The sequence below is a fragment of the Macadamia integrifolia genome, chromosome 3, assembly GCF_013358625.1.
Source record: "Macadamia integrifolia cultivar HAES 741 chromosome 3, SCU_Mint_v3, whole genome shotgun sequence".
Taxonomy (NCBI): Eukaryota; Viridiplantae; Streptophyta; class Magnoliopsida; order Proteales; family Proteaceae; genus Macadamia; species Macadamia integrifolia.
The window spans coordinates 23,798,343-23,814,464 of NC_056559.1; the positions used below are offsets into that span (position 1 = coordinate 23,798,343).

General features: G+C 37.5%; 1 protein-coding gene across 3 annotated transcripts; it reads left to right on the plus strand.

The window, feature by feature from the left end:
* The first annotated feature begins 2,183 nt into the window (after positions 1–2,183).
* LOC122074712 (magnesium transporter MRS2-F-like) lies at positions 2,184–11,612 on the plus strand. 3 transcript variants are annotated; one of them, XR_006139032.1, is made up of 6 exons: positions 2,184–2,912; positions 5,473–5,601; positions 6,944–7,095; positions 8,675–8,807; positions 10,696–10,980; positions 11,218–11,353. XR_006139032.1 is itself a non-coding variant. In XM_042639660.1 (5 exons), the coding sequence occupies exons 1-5, from the start codon at positions 2,325–2,327 to the stop codon at positions 11,494–11,496; spliced, it is 1,281 nt and encodes a 426-aa protein (XP_042495594.1). In that variant the 5' UTR covers positions 2,188–2,324; the 3' UTR covers positions 11,497–11,612. The 3 variants fall into 3 exon arrangements, 2 of the variants coding, with proteins under 2 accessions (XP_042495595.1, XP_042495594.1); XM_042639660.1 differs by lacking the exon at positions 10,696–10,980 and having other exon boundaries at positions 2,188–2,912; positions 11,218–11,612; XM_042639661.1 differs by lacking the exons at positions 5,473–5,601; positions 10,696–10,980 and having other exon boundaries at positions 2,186–2,912; positions 11,218–11,612.
* Positions 11,613–16,122: the final 4,510 nt, after the last annotated feature.

Here is a 16,122-nt window from a genome sequence, read left to right on the forward strand (position 1 = left end):
CAAGCAAAGACGGCCACCATAAAAGCCCAAATGACACTCTTAAGGATTTTCCTCCTCGAGCTCTTATACTAGCAACTCAAGGAGTGGGGGGCATATGATATACCATATATATACACCGAGCACATGGACCAACTGCTAGTCATATGGTCGCGCATGTCCCACCGGGCACATAGACTAGCCGCTAGCCATATGGTCGTGCATGTCACACCGAGCACATGGACCAGTCGCTAGCCATATGGTTGTATATGTCACACCGATCACATGGACCAGCTGCTTGACAGATGGTCGTGTATGTCACACCGAGCACGTGGATCAACAGCTGGTCACAGGGTCAAACATGTGACACCTCACCCTCATGAGTCAAACAACGGTCGAGGGGGTCAAGGTGCCTCAAGCACTCCCAAGGGCTCCTCATACCCCACGGAGTGATGATCCCTCAGAATGGCTAGCCATAGTTAGACGGTTTCTTAACTCCAGGTCAATAAGACCATGGTATGGTTTACTTGACCATCAAGCAAGTTAACCATCATCGTCCCTGGTTGAGTTAGCTGTTGGAGCACCTAACCATGGTCAGGTAGACCATGAAAGAAGGATTAACTTGGGTTGAGTTAGCCGTTAAGATATGGTGATAGGTTGGCAGCCCCAGGTTGATCTGATCTTACAAGGAGGAGACACGTGGAGATGCTCTGAGGAATATGGACCAATGAAGTAAGGACCCTAACTTTCTATATAAGGAGGACTCACTCCCCAGCGTAGGTAATACTCTCAATCGTTTGAATATCCTCATTAAGATGATTACCCTAAGGTCTAACTTGAGCATCGGAGCCTGGTCCAGGAGCCTCATCGGGGCCAGCAACTAATCTGTGTTGTGCAGGTTTGAGCAGATTGGGATCGAGCACTAACACTCTCCATTCCTAAAACCCCTGCGATAGGCCCCTCCCTCCTCCGTCATCGCCCCTATTGCTGCCCCTGCCCCTGCCCCTACCTCTATCCTGCCGTGAACCACCTCCTTCCCAAATCGACAAGTGCAATGTATTTTATTTGGTTATCTTTTGTTAATGGGAAGAAGATGGGTATTAAAATATTTTATGAATCGAATAACAATTATTTATTGGATTTATTGTTGTTACTTTTTTAAATATTATTAAGTAGAAGAAGATGAAGTTGGTTCACCATTTTATAATATTGAAAAAATATAAATGGGAGAAGATGATCTGGTTTTATCAGTTCACCATTTTATATTTTATGATATGTCCTTTATAATATTTTATAATATTAAAAAAATATAAATAGAAAGACACATGTTGACATGTCAACATACGTAGAGAGTAATTACTCATGCAAAGCTGATCCAAACTCTATAAAATACAAGACATAAAACCCAACATCTCCACCATTTAAGCACCCCGCTTTCTCAATCCCACTCCCACGAGAAAGGAGGGATTGAATCCTAAGTTTTAGAAGCAACAACAATAGGAGGAGAGAAAGGATAAAATTATTCATTCTTTGAAATTATCTGTGATAAGCACTTTTGAGTGTTCCTTTGCTTTTGTTTGGAATGTTAGAAGTATTCTTGTATGGTTTATGGAAATCAGATACTTTCAAGTGCCTAGTGCACATCTGACAGTTAGGGATGTATGCTCGAATGCTATTAGTCGTTCATTTCGAATTAGACACACTAGGGCATTGGAGAGGATATGGGTCCATGATTTATCATTTTACGACTTTATTATTGTATTTCAACAGTTGGTTCACTGGTGAATTCTCATGAGGTAAAACGGCTTAGAAAACATCTTACCTTTGTTTGATTAAACTTGGCAACACTTTTAGACTTATTCAAATTAGAGATATAAACGAATAATCGAAATTCATATCTTTTTCAAGTTAGAGAATAAACGAGAGTTGAAAATCTGAATTCAATTTACATCTGTATCCATTTAGGGATATCTATATCCTCATCCAGTGATTATGGAGTCAGCTGAACGGAATAATCAGGCCATTATATTGACAAAATTGATTGAATATCTGTACGTTGGCAATGGAATATCTAGATTGAAACTTAGATTGATAAAAGTTAAGGCCGATACCAATCCGATCTGATCCGATTCCTCAAACCATGGGATCGGGGATCAGTTTCACTTCAAAGACAGTGAACTATCCAATTCCCGCCGCCCAACAGATATAACAAACACAAGTTGACTGTAGCCTACCAAAAAGGGTAGCCAAAGCAGCAGCAGCGTCACACTCACGGATGCTTCTCCTCCGTAGCCTTTCCACTTTCCCTTCAATATCAAAAACTTTGGAGATCAATCCCATTCTCGACTATGTATTCGCAACAACCCACCACTACTTCACCGCCGATGCCTCCGCCACCACCTCTGCCACCGCAGCAGAGGAGAAAAGGTGCCGGAATTAGGGCATGGCTCGTCGTCTCTGTCTCTGGAAACTCACATCTCGAAGAGGTAGGGAAACATTTGATTATGCGCAGAACTGGGCTTCCAGCTCGTGATCTAAGGATTCTTGATCCTGGGCTTTCGTATCCCTCCACGATTCTGGGTCGAGAGAGGGCGATTGTTGTGAATCTTGAACATATTAAGGCGATTATAACTGCTACTGAGGTTTGGGTTCCTAATTCCAAGGATCCTTGGGTTGCACCTTTTGTCCGTGATCTTGAATCCCGCGTCTCAAACCTGAATGAGGAGACGCGAAGGGCGACAGAGGAATCGGGATCGCCGGAGTTTCCGAGATCCACCTCTGAGAGCCCCGAAGGAGAGATGCTTCAAACGAATGGTACTGGGAGTCCCATGGCTTGTGGGGATATGCAAATTAAAGGTGCACCTAAGGCGTTGCCTTTTGAGTTCCAGGTTATTGAAGTTTGCTTTGAGTCTGTTTGCAGGAGCCTTGAAGCTGAGGTTTGTACTGAGCCTTACTTTGATCGGTTATATATTAAGCAGTTTCTATGATTTTTGAACATTCATACCTGCTATTCAAAGTATTTTAATTATTTATATTTATGCGTGAAGAGTTCTTCTTCTTTAGTTAACTTTTTGGTTGTTTTATTTATTTATATAACTAAGTATTGTAGTGTCTTACTCTCTACATTTGCGGGTATTGGATAAAGGTTATGTGCTGCGATTAAGAGCGGAGGTGGGGAAGGTTTTAACTAGACTCTAAAGAACTAGATAGGAGTTTCAAGGGGCATTGATGTTACCACACGTGGGTGAGATTGTTAGTTCGTTCTCCATATGACTGTTGAAACCCTGGATACAACCTGCCTATAGTATTTTCAAATAATTTCCAATTTCTTATTTTGATAGATTGTGTGGCATCTTATTTAAATTTTAAGCTTTCTCTTTCTCTCTGTGTCACGGCTTGTTTACCCACATCCCCGAACAGGTAAACATATTACATTGATTGATTGCCAATTCTCTATGCTCTTGGGTTTGCCCTGGTTCTATATTGTAGATAAGGTGTCGAATAATGATATATAGATTTGGTACCCATCAAGCATGTTGGCTAGTTATCAACCAGAGTCAATTGGTCAACTAAGTGTTGACAGTACTACAAATTTTAATACATCAACTTGGTGGACTATCTGCATACTGTTAGCTTCAGATAGTGACTTAGTGTTGGTCAATATTGATATTTTACTATCATTTTTATTTTATTTTTCTTTAACACATATGTATGCATAGTAAATAGTATAAAAGGTCATATTGGATAAAGGAAAATGATTTAGAAGTGCTGTATAGTTTTTGCATGATTGTAAAATGTTATATTAAATATATGTACTCATTTATTTATTTAATTGTTATAATATTTTTCATCTAGGCAATCCATAGTCATCAACTAATCAACATTTCCTAGGCATGGCTATTTGACTTGTTGTCCACAAGCTTCAATTGATTTAAAATTTTGAAAATCTTGTGGGAAGATATCGAACTTGGGAGTGTGTTTTTTGCTGTTACGAAGTTAATCCTTTTTTCTTCTTTTACTAAAATTTCATTTACTATGAAATAAATGGGGAAAAAAAGAAGGAAAAGAAGCATGAACTTAAAAGCTACATTATAACCATTTATCAGATTTATTCAGCACCTTGTTTCTAGGTTGAACTGTTTGTTCAATGGAATCCAGGGGTCATCAATAGAGATTAGTTAAACAGGGTGCTTTTTGTCCTTGGTGGATGTAGTCTTTTCCTAGGATTTTATTTTTTAGGGTTGGGGTGGGGGGGTAATGCTCTTTGTTTCATATTGGTAGGGACTTTTCTGCTTGTTTTCTCATTTGGAGCTTTGTTATTTATGCTTTCTATGTTCAATAAATCAAAATTTGTCTCTGAATAAAGAAAGCATATAAGAATGACGGACTATATGCTCTTAATTAATTGATTACTGCTACTTACGTAGTATGTACAGTACAGATATGTAAAAATGACCTGCATAACTTAGACATGATTGTCTAGCATTAGATACGTAAGCTAATGACACATAAGAAATCTTATTTATTAAGCAAGTAATTTTGCATATGTTTTAATTAGTTAAAATTTGTCTCAAAGGCAGTGTAGCTATGTCTCCTAAATGAAATTGAATCAGGGTTCCGACACATCTAATTTTGGAAATTGCAGTTTTATTGTCGTATAAAATGCAACTCTGGGACCCCTGGTTTTATCTATTGTTATGTCAACACCATTTTCAATGGATAAATCAATGCCCCCACTTATCGTTTGATATACACTCAAAATTGATGGATGTGTTTATTATTCAAGGCTATATGATATGTGTAGTGATAAATGTTCTGTCAATGTAGCACAGAATTGACTGCATCATACAAAGTGTAATACCTTACAAAAGAAACATATGATTTGATTAAGCAACACTTACCTATTAAACATGCCCATGGATTCATTATGCAGTCAACTAGTTCTGCAAATTTACATATTCAGTTTTCTCAATCCCAATAAAATCCATCATATAGTAATGTCATAGGCCTTTTTAAGTCCTTTTTCGTTTATCCATTCTTATGGACCATTCTCTATGCGACATTACATAATGAATAAGGTTGGCCCGGTGGTTGGGGAAGTAATAATAGCTAGATCAGTATCTTCTCTTCTTCTTCTTCTTTTTTTTGGTAAATTATGTTATTGGTTTGATTTAACTTGTTATATAAATATTAGCTCAAAAATCAAGTGTTACATGGGATGAGTGATGGACACTCATGTCTTCCATATATCACCCTTGATAACTTCGTTGTGCAGATATCCTAATTTCATGTTCGGTTGTAAGTTTTCTTCATCAATGAAGTTATCTAGGGTTATGTCTCAGATTTAGCCTATTTGGGTACTAAATTTTTATATGCTTTCTAGAGGGATCTTTACCATCGTGTGGGGTTTTTTGTGATAAATAGCTTTCATCTGTATTTATCTGGTGAAAAATGTCTTCTATACTAAACTGTTTGTTTTTTTATTTATTATAACAGACCTCCACATTGGAGCAAGAGGCATATCCAGCTTTAGATGAATTGACCTCTAAAACCAGCACACATAATCTCCAACGAGCTAGACATATAAAGAGTCGTCTAGTTGCATTATTTGGGCGTGTTCAGAAGGTGCGAATGACATCCTTTTTTGGTTAGAAATCAATTTGTCATGCATCTTAGATTAATTAGCCATCCCCATTAAGTTGGGATAAGGCTTAGTTTGTTGTTGTATAGATTAATTAGGTTGTGAACTATTGGTGTATGCATTATGAATCGTAGTGAATTATTTCTTTTCTGCACTTAAAATTATGTTTTCATCATATACCTTTTTAGAAGATGATATCAGGAAATATGAAGCCTATTGTCCTATAGAGATTTTTTTTTTATTTAATCAGAAATGTTGGCAAGTACTGTAGCTAGGGTAACATTTATTGTCTGGGCCAGGCTCAGCGTATCAGAAGAGAGGAGTGTTTGGAAGTTACAAAGGGATAGCTCAGTAGGAGAGAACTAGGAGGCTTGGATGTGAAGAAAGGTTTGGTTAGCAGACATTAGTTATCAATACTTGTGAAAACCTGCTCTTCCACTTCCAAAGGAGATTTTTATAGGATTAGTGTTTTTTTTTTGGGGGGGTGGGGGGTGTGTTGCTGATATCTTAATTAGAAGAGAGCTCTCATGCATCAGGGAGGCTAATTTTCTCCCAGCAGGTCTATTTGGGCTTCCCCTTTATTTCGTTAATGATGAACGCTATCAGTCTATCAGCAGACATGAGACGCATTTTCAGCACAGCAGTGCATCCACTGGGCATCCTGCAAGGCCTATTTTCTCGTGCTGCCCACAGAAAGGTCTTCCATTTTCCCACTTGCATATTTTTGCAGAGAGTATGCAATTTTGTGTGGGATCTAACCTGTCAGTGTTTGCATTTGACTGGTTGCTGTTTCTTGCAATGCTTTTCTTTCCAGCTCTTAGGGCCTAGTGCCTCATGGCATGCCATGTCTGATAATTGCATTAATCATGTTAAGATGGGGCCTGCAGATGACTGAAGAAACTAGTGGACCCATAAACTTGGTTTACTAGAAGCAGTAACTATTGACACATATATTAGGCCCATAAACATAGAGTTTGTCGTTGTTGGTAAGTGCATTTTCTGGAAAAAGAGAAAACTGACTTATTTATATTGTTGATGTCATTATCAGCTCTAATATGTCATAGTTGTTGGTAAATAATTGCATTTTCTGTAGAAAGAGAAAACTGACTTATTTAGATTGTTGATGTCATTATCAGCTCTAATATGTCATCGTTGTTGGTAAATGCATTCTCCATAAAAAGAGAAAACAGACTAATTTAGATTGATGATGTTAATACCAGCTCTCGTATAGCGATACCAATAACTATGACTTGTTTGAAAAAATTCCTTATACTTGAGGCATACTGGTTTTCTTAGTTCTCTAATATTATTATATCAGCTTTACAGGTGAGAGATGAAATTGAAAATTTATTGGATGATGACATGGACATGGCTGAGATGTATTTGACAGATAAACTCTCTGATTTTCAATGTCAAGAAGACGAGTTAAAAGATGAAATAGAGAAAGATAATGATTCATACAAGTTAGACTATGAAAGGTTAGTCCTCATTTTAGCACTGCATGTTTATTTCTTACTTCTTACGCCAAAGAAAAAATTGTTCAGTTTTACTTTATTATGTGATTAAACTATGCTTGGTTGTGCCTATTGCTGACATCCATATTGTGCTGGTACCGGGTGCATTTATTTTTTTTGGGTAAACTACACCTAAGGTTCCTATTTCGGACAATTATGCCTGGAGTTACATTGCGTTCAAAACTTGATGTGGGGTGCCTTAACTTGAACACTGTCATTGCATTTTTACCAAATTACTTCCATACCCTCCTACATCTTATGAAAGATACCGATTGGAAGGAAACAATTCAACTGCCATTTTTAGCAATTTTAATCTTGAGTTGGATCATTGCCATTCAATGCCATTTAAATCATGGTAAAACTAGGCTTCACCGGATTAAAGGTCTTGATCATTGAAATCATTCATTTGAACCTAATCACATCTTTGAAGCATTGACTACATGCTTGGATGCTTTTGATGATCTATGATCTGATTATGACATGTTTTTTATGATTTCACATGCCAAGTGAACGGTCATGATTAAAATTAAATGCTGAAAATTCTGAAATATGAGGTTGAATGATATCCTCTTGATAAGAATCTTTTAGAAGCTTTTGATGATCTTATCTTAAACCAGCTTTACCATCATGTTGCCATGATTTAAAATGCTTGATGAGTGATCATGATCTTAATAAGAGGCTTTAAATTGCTAAAACACAATGGTTGAATCCTATCATTCCAATTGGAATCTTTCAGAAGCTTACGATTCTGATCTTAGATCAGATTGTACAATTGTGTGTGCCCTAATTTAAATGCTGAATGAATGGCTCTGATCTAAAGAAAATATTTAAATTGGCTAAAACACAATGGTTAAATCATATTCTTCTGATTGAAATCTTTTAGAAACTGAAATATTCTGATCTCAAGTCGGACTGTACCATCATGTTTTGAATGGTAGATCACCTTTTCTGTAGTTACCCCCTAATATTAGGATCCTCTGTTGTAATTTCCCCCTATTGATGAACAACACCAAAATTGTCAAACAGATTTTCAGGAAAGCTTAGTCATCTATTTTTGCGCTTGTCCTTGCTTGGAATTTCCATGTAGCTGACCCCATTAAGTTGGGAACTTGGGATAAGGTTTTGGATGTTGCTGTCGTTGTTGTTATTAGTCATCTAGTTTTGCATTAGAGTTGTATGTCGAGACCCATTATGGATTATGATCTTTTTTCAAGCCAACAACAAGGCATTTTACTTATTTTTAACGAGCTTTTCATCTAACCAAGAAGGCTTAAATAGGAAATTTCTCTCCAGGCAGAATGATGAAATATGATTTTGAACTTAATGATTATTAGTTCATTGCGAAAACATGCTTCTCTGTGACATTGAGGAATAGTTTTGATTTAGTTTCATAACAAAATTTGTGGTGCCTAAATGTTGCCTATGACAGCCCACGAGGCAACTTTCTTTTTGATAATGAAGTGCTTTATTTTTTCATTGTATATTCCACGACTTCTGTACTTTATAATACCCATGGTTACCCCTAATTCTTGTCTACTTTCAGCGATGAAGACTCACAAGATAACAAAAGTAGCAGTGAAAAAGTTACTGGTTTTAAGCCAAATGTTGAAGAGTTGGAAATGTTGCTAGAAGCATATTTTGCTCAGATAGGGAGAACCTTGAACAAGCTGTCAGCTGTAAGTTGTGCTTCCATTTTATCCTTTGCCTGCTATATGCCATTGGCCTTCATCCTTGGGAATATCTTTTAAAAAGTTATTACAAAACGCTCCTCTCATTGAATGATGGAATGATTGTTTCCCTTCTGAGACTAGATTGTTGCCTCGGGCATGATTTTAGAATGCATGTTAGATTATCTGTTTGCAAAACCAAGGACACTCTGTCTTTGTCGATTGTGGTGCACAAACTCCGAAGGAGCTATCTGGGAAAAGTAATAAACACATTTCAAGTATATCTTAGACATATCAGGAAATTAGTGAAGGAAAATAATAAATGAAGCAAGAAAAATCAGAATTTTCATAAATTATGATTTAGCTTGGTATAATTAGATAAAAAGGCTGCAATGGCCAAGATGTGAAAATAATAGATTACAGCTCTATGTTCGAAACATATGAAAGCTGAGGAGAGGACTGGGACTCTTGGAAGTGCTAGAATTCCAAAGGATGTGGGAGTTTGGAATAAAATTTTGAAGAATATGGACCACTTATTGTCACTTCTTGATGCAGTAGTCTTAGCAATGTTGGAATGGAATGCCTCACTTTGGATTTTCTCTGCCAGCTGACTAGATTTTTATCACTTGGCTCAATTTAGATCTTAAATCAAGAGCTTGTTTGGTTTTGAATTGAGTTCTTGCATGGGCTTGTTGGTCGTTAGGTGTTGATTGGGTTCACCATGCACACATATGCAAGGACTTCCAGCTGCGAAAATAATTTTATTTCTCTAACAATGAATGTATCAAGGGACCTCGGCGCAACGGTAAGGTTGCTCCATTGCGACCTAGTAGTTGTGGGTTTGAGTTGGGAAACAGTCTCTCTGTCAAGTGGGGGTAAGGCTGCGTATATTATGACCCTCCCCAGATCCCACAGTGGCAGGAGCCTTGTGCACTAGGTACGCCCCTTTTTTAACAATGATTTTATCAAGTGAGTCTTTTAGTCACTTTGTTTCGAGCACAATCACTTCATTACTTGAAGTCACTAATATATGAAATTGTCCTACCTAACTGATTTTATCCTACTACCGTACGATCAATTACAAACTCCTTTAAAGGCTTAAAGCCCCCAAACTAAAAATAGATGAAGCCCAGATTGCAATTAATAACGCATATCCACATGTAGCTGAAGACAAGATTACAGAAAAGCCTTGCCAAAAATAAGAAACATTAGTAACAACCCAGCTTCCAAAAATAATTGAACCTGCTCTTTGACATCAGGCAGTTTTAGTACAAACAGTTGATGACAAGAAGTTGGCTCCACCTGACAGTTGCTCTTGTTGGTAATGTTCTGCATTAGATAGACTTGTTAACTCTCTTGGACACCTCGTGTAATATTACCATGTGGGAAGGTGGTTTTTTTTTTTTTTTTTTTTGGGGGGGGGGGTGGGGGGGACAGCAACAATGTAAATGATTGTAATAATTGTTGATGTTTATGGACATCCCACCTGGAAGTTTTGTTAAAAATGGTTGCTTATTGCCATTTGGGGATGTATTGGTCCTTACTTTTGTAACTTTATTGCATTCTTAAGTTTTATCATGCTTTGGGCCCACAGATGTGGCAATGTGCTGGCCTGGTCTGCCTACTTCATGTGCTCCTGTTTTGAACACAGACTGATTGGTAAACTGGCTACTATTGGATTTTGCCTGCCAGCCTACTAGATTGGTTGGACTCAAGGATGTTTTGTGGACCCAGTGAGCTAATATACTTCCATGAGCCCTAACAAGAACTTATGTAATTGGACAGTCAACTGTTTTTAGAAAAACTAAAATGGCATATTATGTATAAAAACTAGTATAACTTTACTAATATTTTATGTGAACTATTAACCCTTCTGATAATAAATGTGCTGTGCCAGGCAACCAAATCCTTCTTGGTACTAATGGGCTGGGTCCGGCATGCCTACCCCTGCTCGCTAATACTAGGGCAGTATCAGGCTGAGTATGTTGTCCAATACACCTTGGACCTGCCCTAACCCGCCAGATCGCCAATTCTATTTCTTGTCTAGAGAAGTTAGAGATAATTCTTGTAGAAGGAAGGGTCTGCCAGTGAACAGCAATCATGTTGCCGTCTCTCATCAGACGCACTCTCAACAAATGCACAAACACCCTTCTGTTGAGCAAGTATTGGTTACTTTTATTTAGTAAGCCAATCTAGACAATGATTCTAACCATCCCATTATATTATTTTTTTTGTGGGGGTGGGGAGTGTGGTTATGCAAATACCAATTTTAAACATTTTCTGACTTTTTTTTCTTCCTTTGCTCCCTTCGAGATTATCCTCTCACAGAAATTTTTTTTATCTGTCTATTCCTATTATATATATATATATATATATATACTTATTACGTTTCTAATGTTGTATTTTCGGCTCTTCAAAGTTGAGGGAGTATGTCGATGACACTGAGGATTATATCAACATCATGCTGGATGACAAACAGAATCAGTTGCTACAGATGGGAGTTCTGTTGAGTACAGCAACTTTGTTATTAAATGCAAGCATAGTTGTTGTTGGTTTATTTGGCATGAATATCCACATTTCTCTCTTCGATGCTGGGCATGCTGAATTTTGGGAGACCACCTTTGGTACTATGGCAGGTTCTGTAGCTTTATATTTCATAGCATTCTACCTGGGTAAGAAGAAAGGGCTGTTGGAGTAATGAAACCTCCCTTTCTATATACGTATGAATTTGGAGTTTTTGGATCTTAACTGTTATTGTGCAATATTAATGTATACACTCCAGCTTACATTATCCTATTTTTGATTTAGTTTGCAGTTTTGCCCAATTTCTAACTGTCACTTGTTTGTTGGAACTGGTATGCATGTATGGTATGTATACTGTTGTAGATAAGATGCTTAAGGGAGAATTGCTCTTTGGATGATGCTTCAATTCTTATCATTGGTAGTGACTTTTGGAAACCTGAAGTTTCTAACAAACAAAAGTTACACTAGGAATTAGGTTCATTTTTAGAGAGTTTCTTTTTCCCAATTTTCTTCATGTACCAATAGTTTTTGCTTCCTAATTCTTCTAATCTTCTATATCTTCTCTACTCTTGTGCTTTTGGAAAATTACCGGGGCCTGGCAGTTCCAGAGATTCTTCTAAAGCTGCCTTAACTTAGAACTGTGGCTTGAAATCACCATCTTTTTGGATTTATAATTTCAACTTAATGTCGATGAACAGAAAAATTCAATTCAGACTTAGTCCTGTTACTAATATAGAGTAGGTTTGTGGTTTTTCCTACACGACCTCATGAAGTCCTTGAACAGTAGATATAGCCATTGGGTTAAAATATCTTGAAACTTCAAACAAAACAACATCCGAAACCTTATTCCAACTTAATGGGGTCGGCTACATGAAGATTCCGAGCAAGGACGAACTTTCAGATCTATGCAAAAAGATTGATGTGTTATGGTTAAATATTTTAAGTGCCAGTTGTCAACTCAGCTACATGTTTATAACGATAGACCATAATAAGGTACCGACTGGGGGATCAGAGAAGTTGTCATCGACGATTTAGTCGAAAATCCAAGGTACTTAGATAGAAGGATTATCACATGATCCTACTGCAATTTGGGTGCCTATATAAGTGTACTTATTAACACCATAACCACAGCAAGCTACAAGGGGGTGTTTGAAACCTGCATTGTTTAGTTCATATCGACACATCAGGAACTTCTTCGATAGCTAGAGATCAATGCAAAGAAGGATCTCATTACAAGACTTGCCATACTTGTGAGTTTGGCCTATGAGAATATATATTTAACTGCATAAATGTCTACATATGTGATTGTAGCAGAGGTAAGTTCCTTTCTGAGTTCAATCACAAGTTTCTTCAGCTTCTGATTGAAGTATTCTGCCACCTTGAAAAATGGAATTGCACAATCAGCACTGTCGTACTCAGATGGTTTAACTGAAAAATTAGCAAGAACGTGTGGGAGACAACCTATAGGACCAGTGTTGTGGATCCAAAATGATCTACCTCCTTGATTGTACGCTGACTGCATGATAAATACATTCAGGTCTAATATAATTATTGCTTGGTTTTTTACTGCTTTCTTTTAGTTTATGGGGAAAAAGAACCCTAAAAGGCAGTGTGGACCTTCAATGAAACACAGGGGCGCAAAATGACTGCCCCACCCACATGAGAGGCGGAACTCCTGTCCTTGTTGATGCTTCGGTATATGCTCCCATTGGCTTTCACATTGACGCAAATGCCAGGCTGACTCTCAGGGAACTCTTTTTCCATTCACCCCAGAAAAAAAAATGATACATTAAGAAAGATATAGTTTCCTACACCCATGGTGAATGAGAATCAATTCATCACGAGGTGGAATGTAAATAGTATAAAATTTGAATACGATTCTCATCTTTATCCGTTTAGGAGTATTTGTATCCTGTTAGAGGGTATCTAGATTTGAATTCGAATAATCCGAAAAATAATTATATGATTAGAATAGATAAAAAAAATAATAATTAGCTAATTAATGATTTTGATGTTTCTTAAAGTTTTGATAGGTTCTAGAGAATGAGGAAAAGAGTTAAGACAGCTTAGAGACATGAATTGAGAGCAAATTGTATCCGTTGGGGGGAGGAAGGTCCGGGTTACACAAGTCAGGAATGTAAACGGATAGTTGAAATATGCAGATTCAATCCACATCTGTATACGTTTAGAGGTATTCATATTCGGTCAGGGAATATCTGGATCTGATCACATATGATCCATATTCAATTTGTTTACATCTATAATCGTTGGGCTTTAGATAGGCAAGGGAGGGCATGATGAGGGTATTTTAGGGACAATACTAAAACCTTACTGGGAATTTGTTAATCCTAAGATGTTGTGATGAATCGTGCTTTGCTGAAAGAGAACCTTCTCTGCCTCTACCAAGCCTAGAAAAGCTTTGGCCTTAAGGTTGAAACATGATCTACAAAGCATTGAGGTGACAAAGAGGATACCTTTACATCAATGGAAAACTGGCGGATTATATTAAGGAGTATAGCATTGACTACTTGTATAGACAGATTACCAAAGAATCCTGCACCAAGATCGTTCTGACCAATATCAAACGTATATAAAGCTCGAGAAAAGGCTTCACCCTCCGGTAATAACTCCGTGTATAAATTTCCTATTAGATCAAAGGGCTCACAAAAAAAATCAAAGGTGAGAAAAGAAAATTTGAGAAAAGGACAGTTTTCTTTCAATAATGGCTGATCGATATGATAGTCCAGATGTGACCCCAATCTCTCCCCACATTTCTCCTGTTGTTATATACTTTTACTGTGTCTCTGACTAAACTACTGCCAAAGGTTTGTGGGACAAGAATCTCTACAAAGAGAAAACAACTCCTAATAAAATTTCCCATTCTTGACAGTGGTACAACATGAAGATGAAGGAAGGCGCCTCTTTCCGAGAACACTCAAACAAGTTTAATACCTTATTAAGCAGATTGATTGCTATTTGAGTTAAAATTAATGAAGAAGAAAATATTACACTTCTTCTTTGTTCTATGCCAGATTCATGTGATTCTTGGACAATGAAGCTCACTACTAGATTGAACCTCAATGTAAAGTCAATTTCAACAGCGCCCCAAATCAAAACGGCATATAAATGGTTCTTGTTGAAAGTGTGGACAAAAGGGCCATTTGTATAAGCATTGTAAATCCAAGGAGAATTGATAAGTTCTCAAATTTAATTCTCATACGTCTGCTTCAACAAGTTCTCAAGGTAATATTGTTGAGAAGGATCTGATGATGGCATGGTGTGTCCACGGTTCCAGCTAAGAGTATGAACTAGGGGTGTAATTTTGGCCCTGACGGCCCCGAACCCACCGTGGCCTGCCCTGAGCCCGAATAGGGCTAGGGCTAATATTTTTGACCTAAGATTTTTTAGCCTAAGGGTGGGATAGGGTTAAAAACACTCGCCTTGGGTCAGGGTTGGAACGGGCCTTTGAGGCCTAGGCCCAATTCGGCCCTGATTTTAACCCTAATTTATATAAAATAATTTAGAGTTGTCATCTCGTCCTTTTATTTAGAATACTAAAATATGGATCAGTGATGCTTATGGTTAGGTGTCCTAAACATCTATTATTGTGTTGCACTTTATAATTTTAATTCTGTATTGGTCTCTTTCTCTCTCTTGCAAAAACAGGGTCAATCAAGTTTAGCCTAACAAGAAAAAATCAAGGCCAATTATGGTTGGGTTGGGTTGGCATAAGCCCGACACAGTTGGGTTGGGCTTGAGTTGAGTTTTGTGGGCCTAAAGTTGGGCTGAGGTTTTAAGAAGTCTAGCCCAACCTGGCTTTTTTTCACCCATAGCATGAACCATCCATGGATTTTGGATTTTGGCACTTCTTTCCATATGATACCATACAAGACTGATTCCATACATATCAGTCTTGTGGTGGTGTTTCAATATACATGGGTAATGAAACAAAATAGGAATCATCACTGAAAAATGGGTGTTGAAGCAAATTAGGGATCATGCATGACGATTATAAAACATTTAAATCAATCAAACATAGGTGTATTACCACTACCTATTGAGCAAGGGTGAAAGTTGGCCTTAATAATCTGATGGTGCCAAGTGGAAGGGCCATCTCTTAATGGATAAAAGCTACTATAGGGATAGCAAGTTGACATTCCCCAAGATCTCATATTGATGGAAAGATTTGGCTCCTTGATGTTGGCTCTTCACCACCCGGGTTGTAGTATGTTCCAAGGGTTGGGTTGTTTGCCACTAAACGGTACATGAGTTGGGTTCATAATATCATAAAACAATTCGGTCCATATCTAGTGTGGGCGTAAGAGCATTGAAATGACCTTTACTTAGTATAAAATGATTAGGAAGGATGCACCTTTGGTTTACTAGTTATCGTGCCCACATTAAATGTTGGGTAGCCAAGTATTGGTCGGATAACTATTGAAATAAAGTATTAAAATAATAAGCTCACTCCAAGATGAGTGCTCTCCTATTCTGACTTACCTAGAGTCTCTAGTAGCATAGCCGAGACAATCACTAGTTCTCTACCCCTGTGGGGATGGAGCAACAAAAGTTTTGATAATCTTAGAGAAGTTCATGGTGAAACGAGCATTTATCATTATAACATGTATCAAGTAGATCAGAAGTGTAGTGATGTATGCACTTGAAGCATCTTTACAAATTAATTTTAGAATTTAACCTTGTTCCTACATAACCTTATTAATTCGATCAGACACTCACTATCTGTTTTAATTATTCAACTCTTTGACCACATTATATGAATAAACCAAAAGCTTTGCGCTCC

Coding starts and splice junctions, on each gene's coding strand:
- LOC122074712 (XM_042639660.1), top strand. CDS start 2,325: ATGTATTCGCAACAACCCACCACTACTTCACCGCCGATGCCTCCGCCA. Junction 7,096..8,674: donor TACAAGTTAGACTATGAAAG/GTTAGTCCTCAT, acceptor GTCTACTTTCAG/CGATGAAGACTCACAAGATA. Junction 8,808..11,217: donor CCTTGAACAAGCTGTCAGCT/GTAAGTTGTGCT, acceptor GGCTCTTCAAAG/TTGAGGGAGTATGTCGATGA.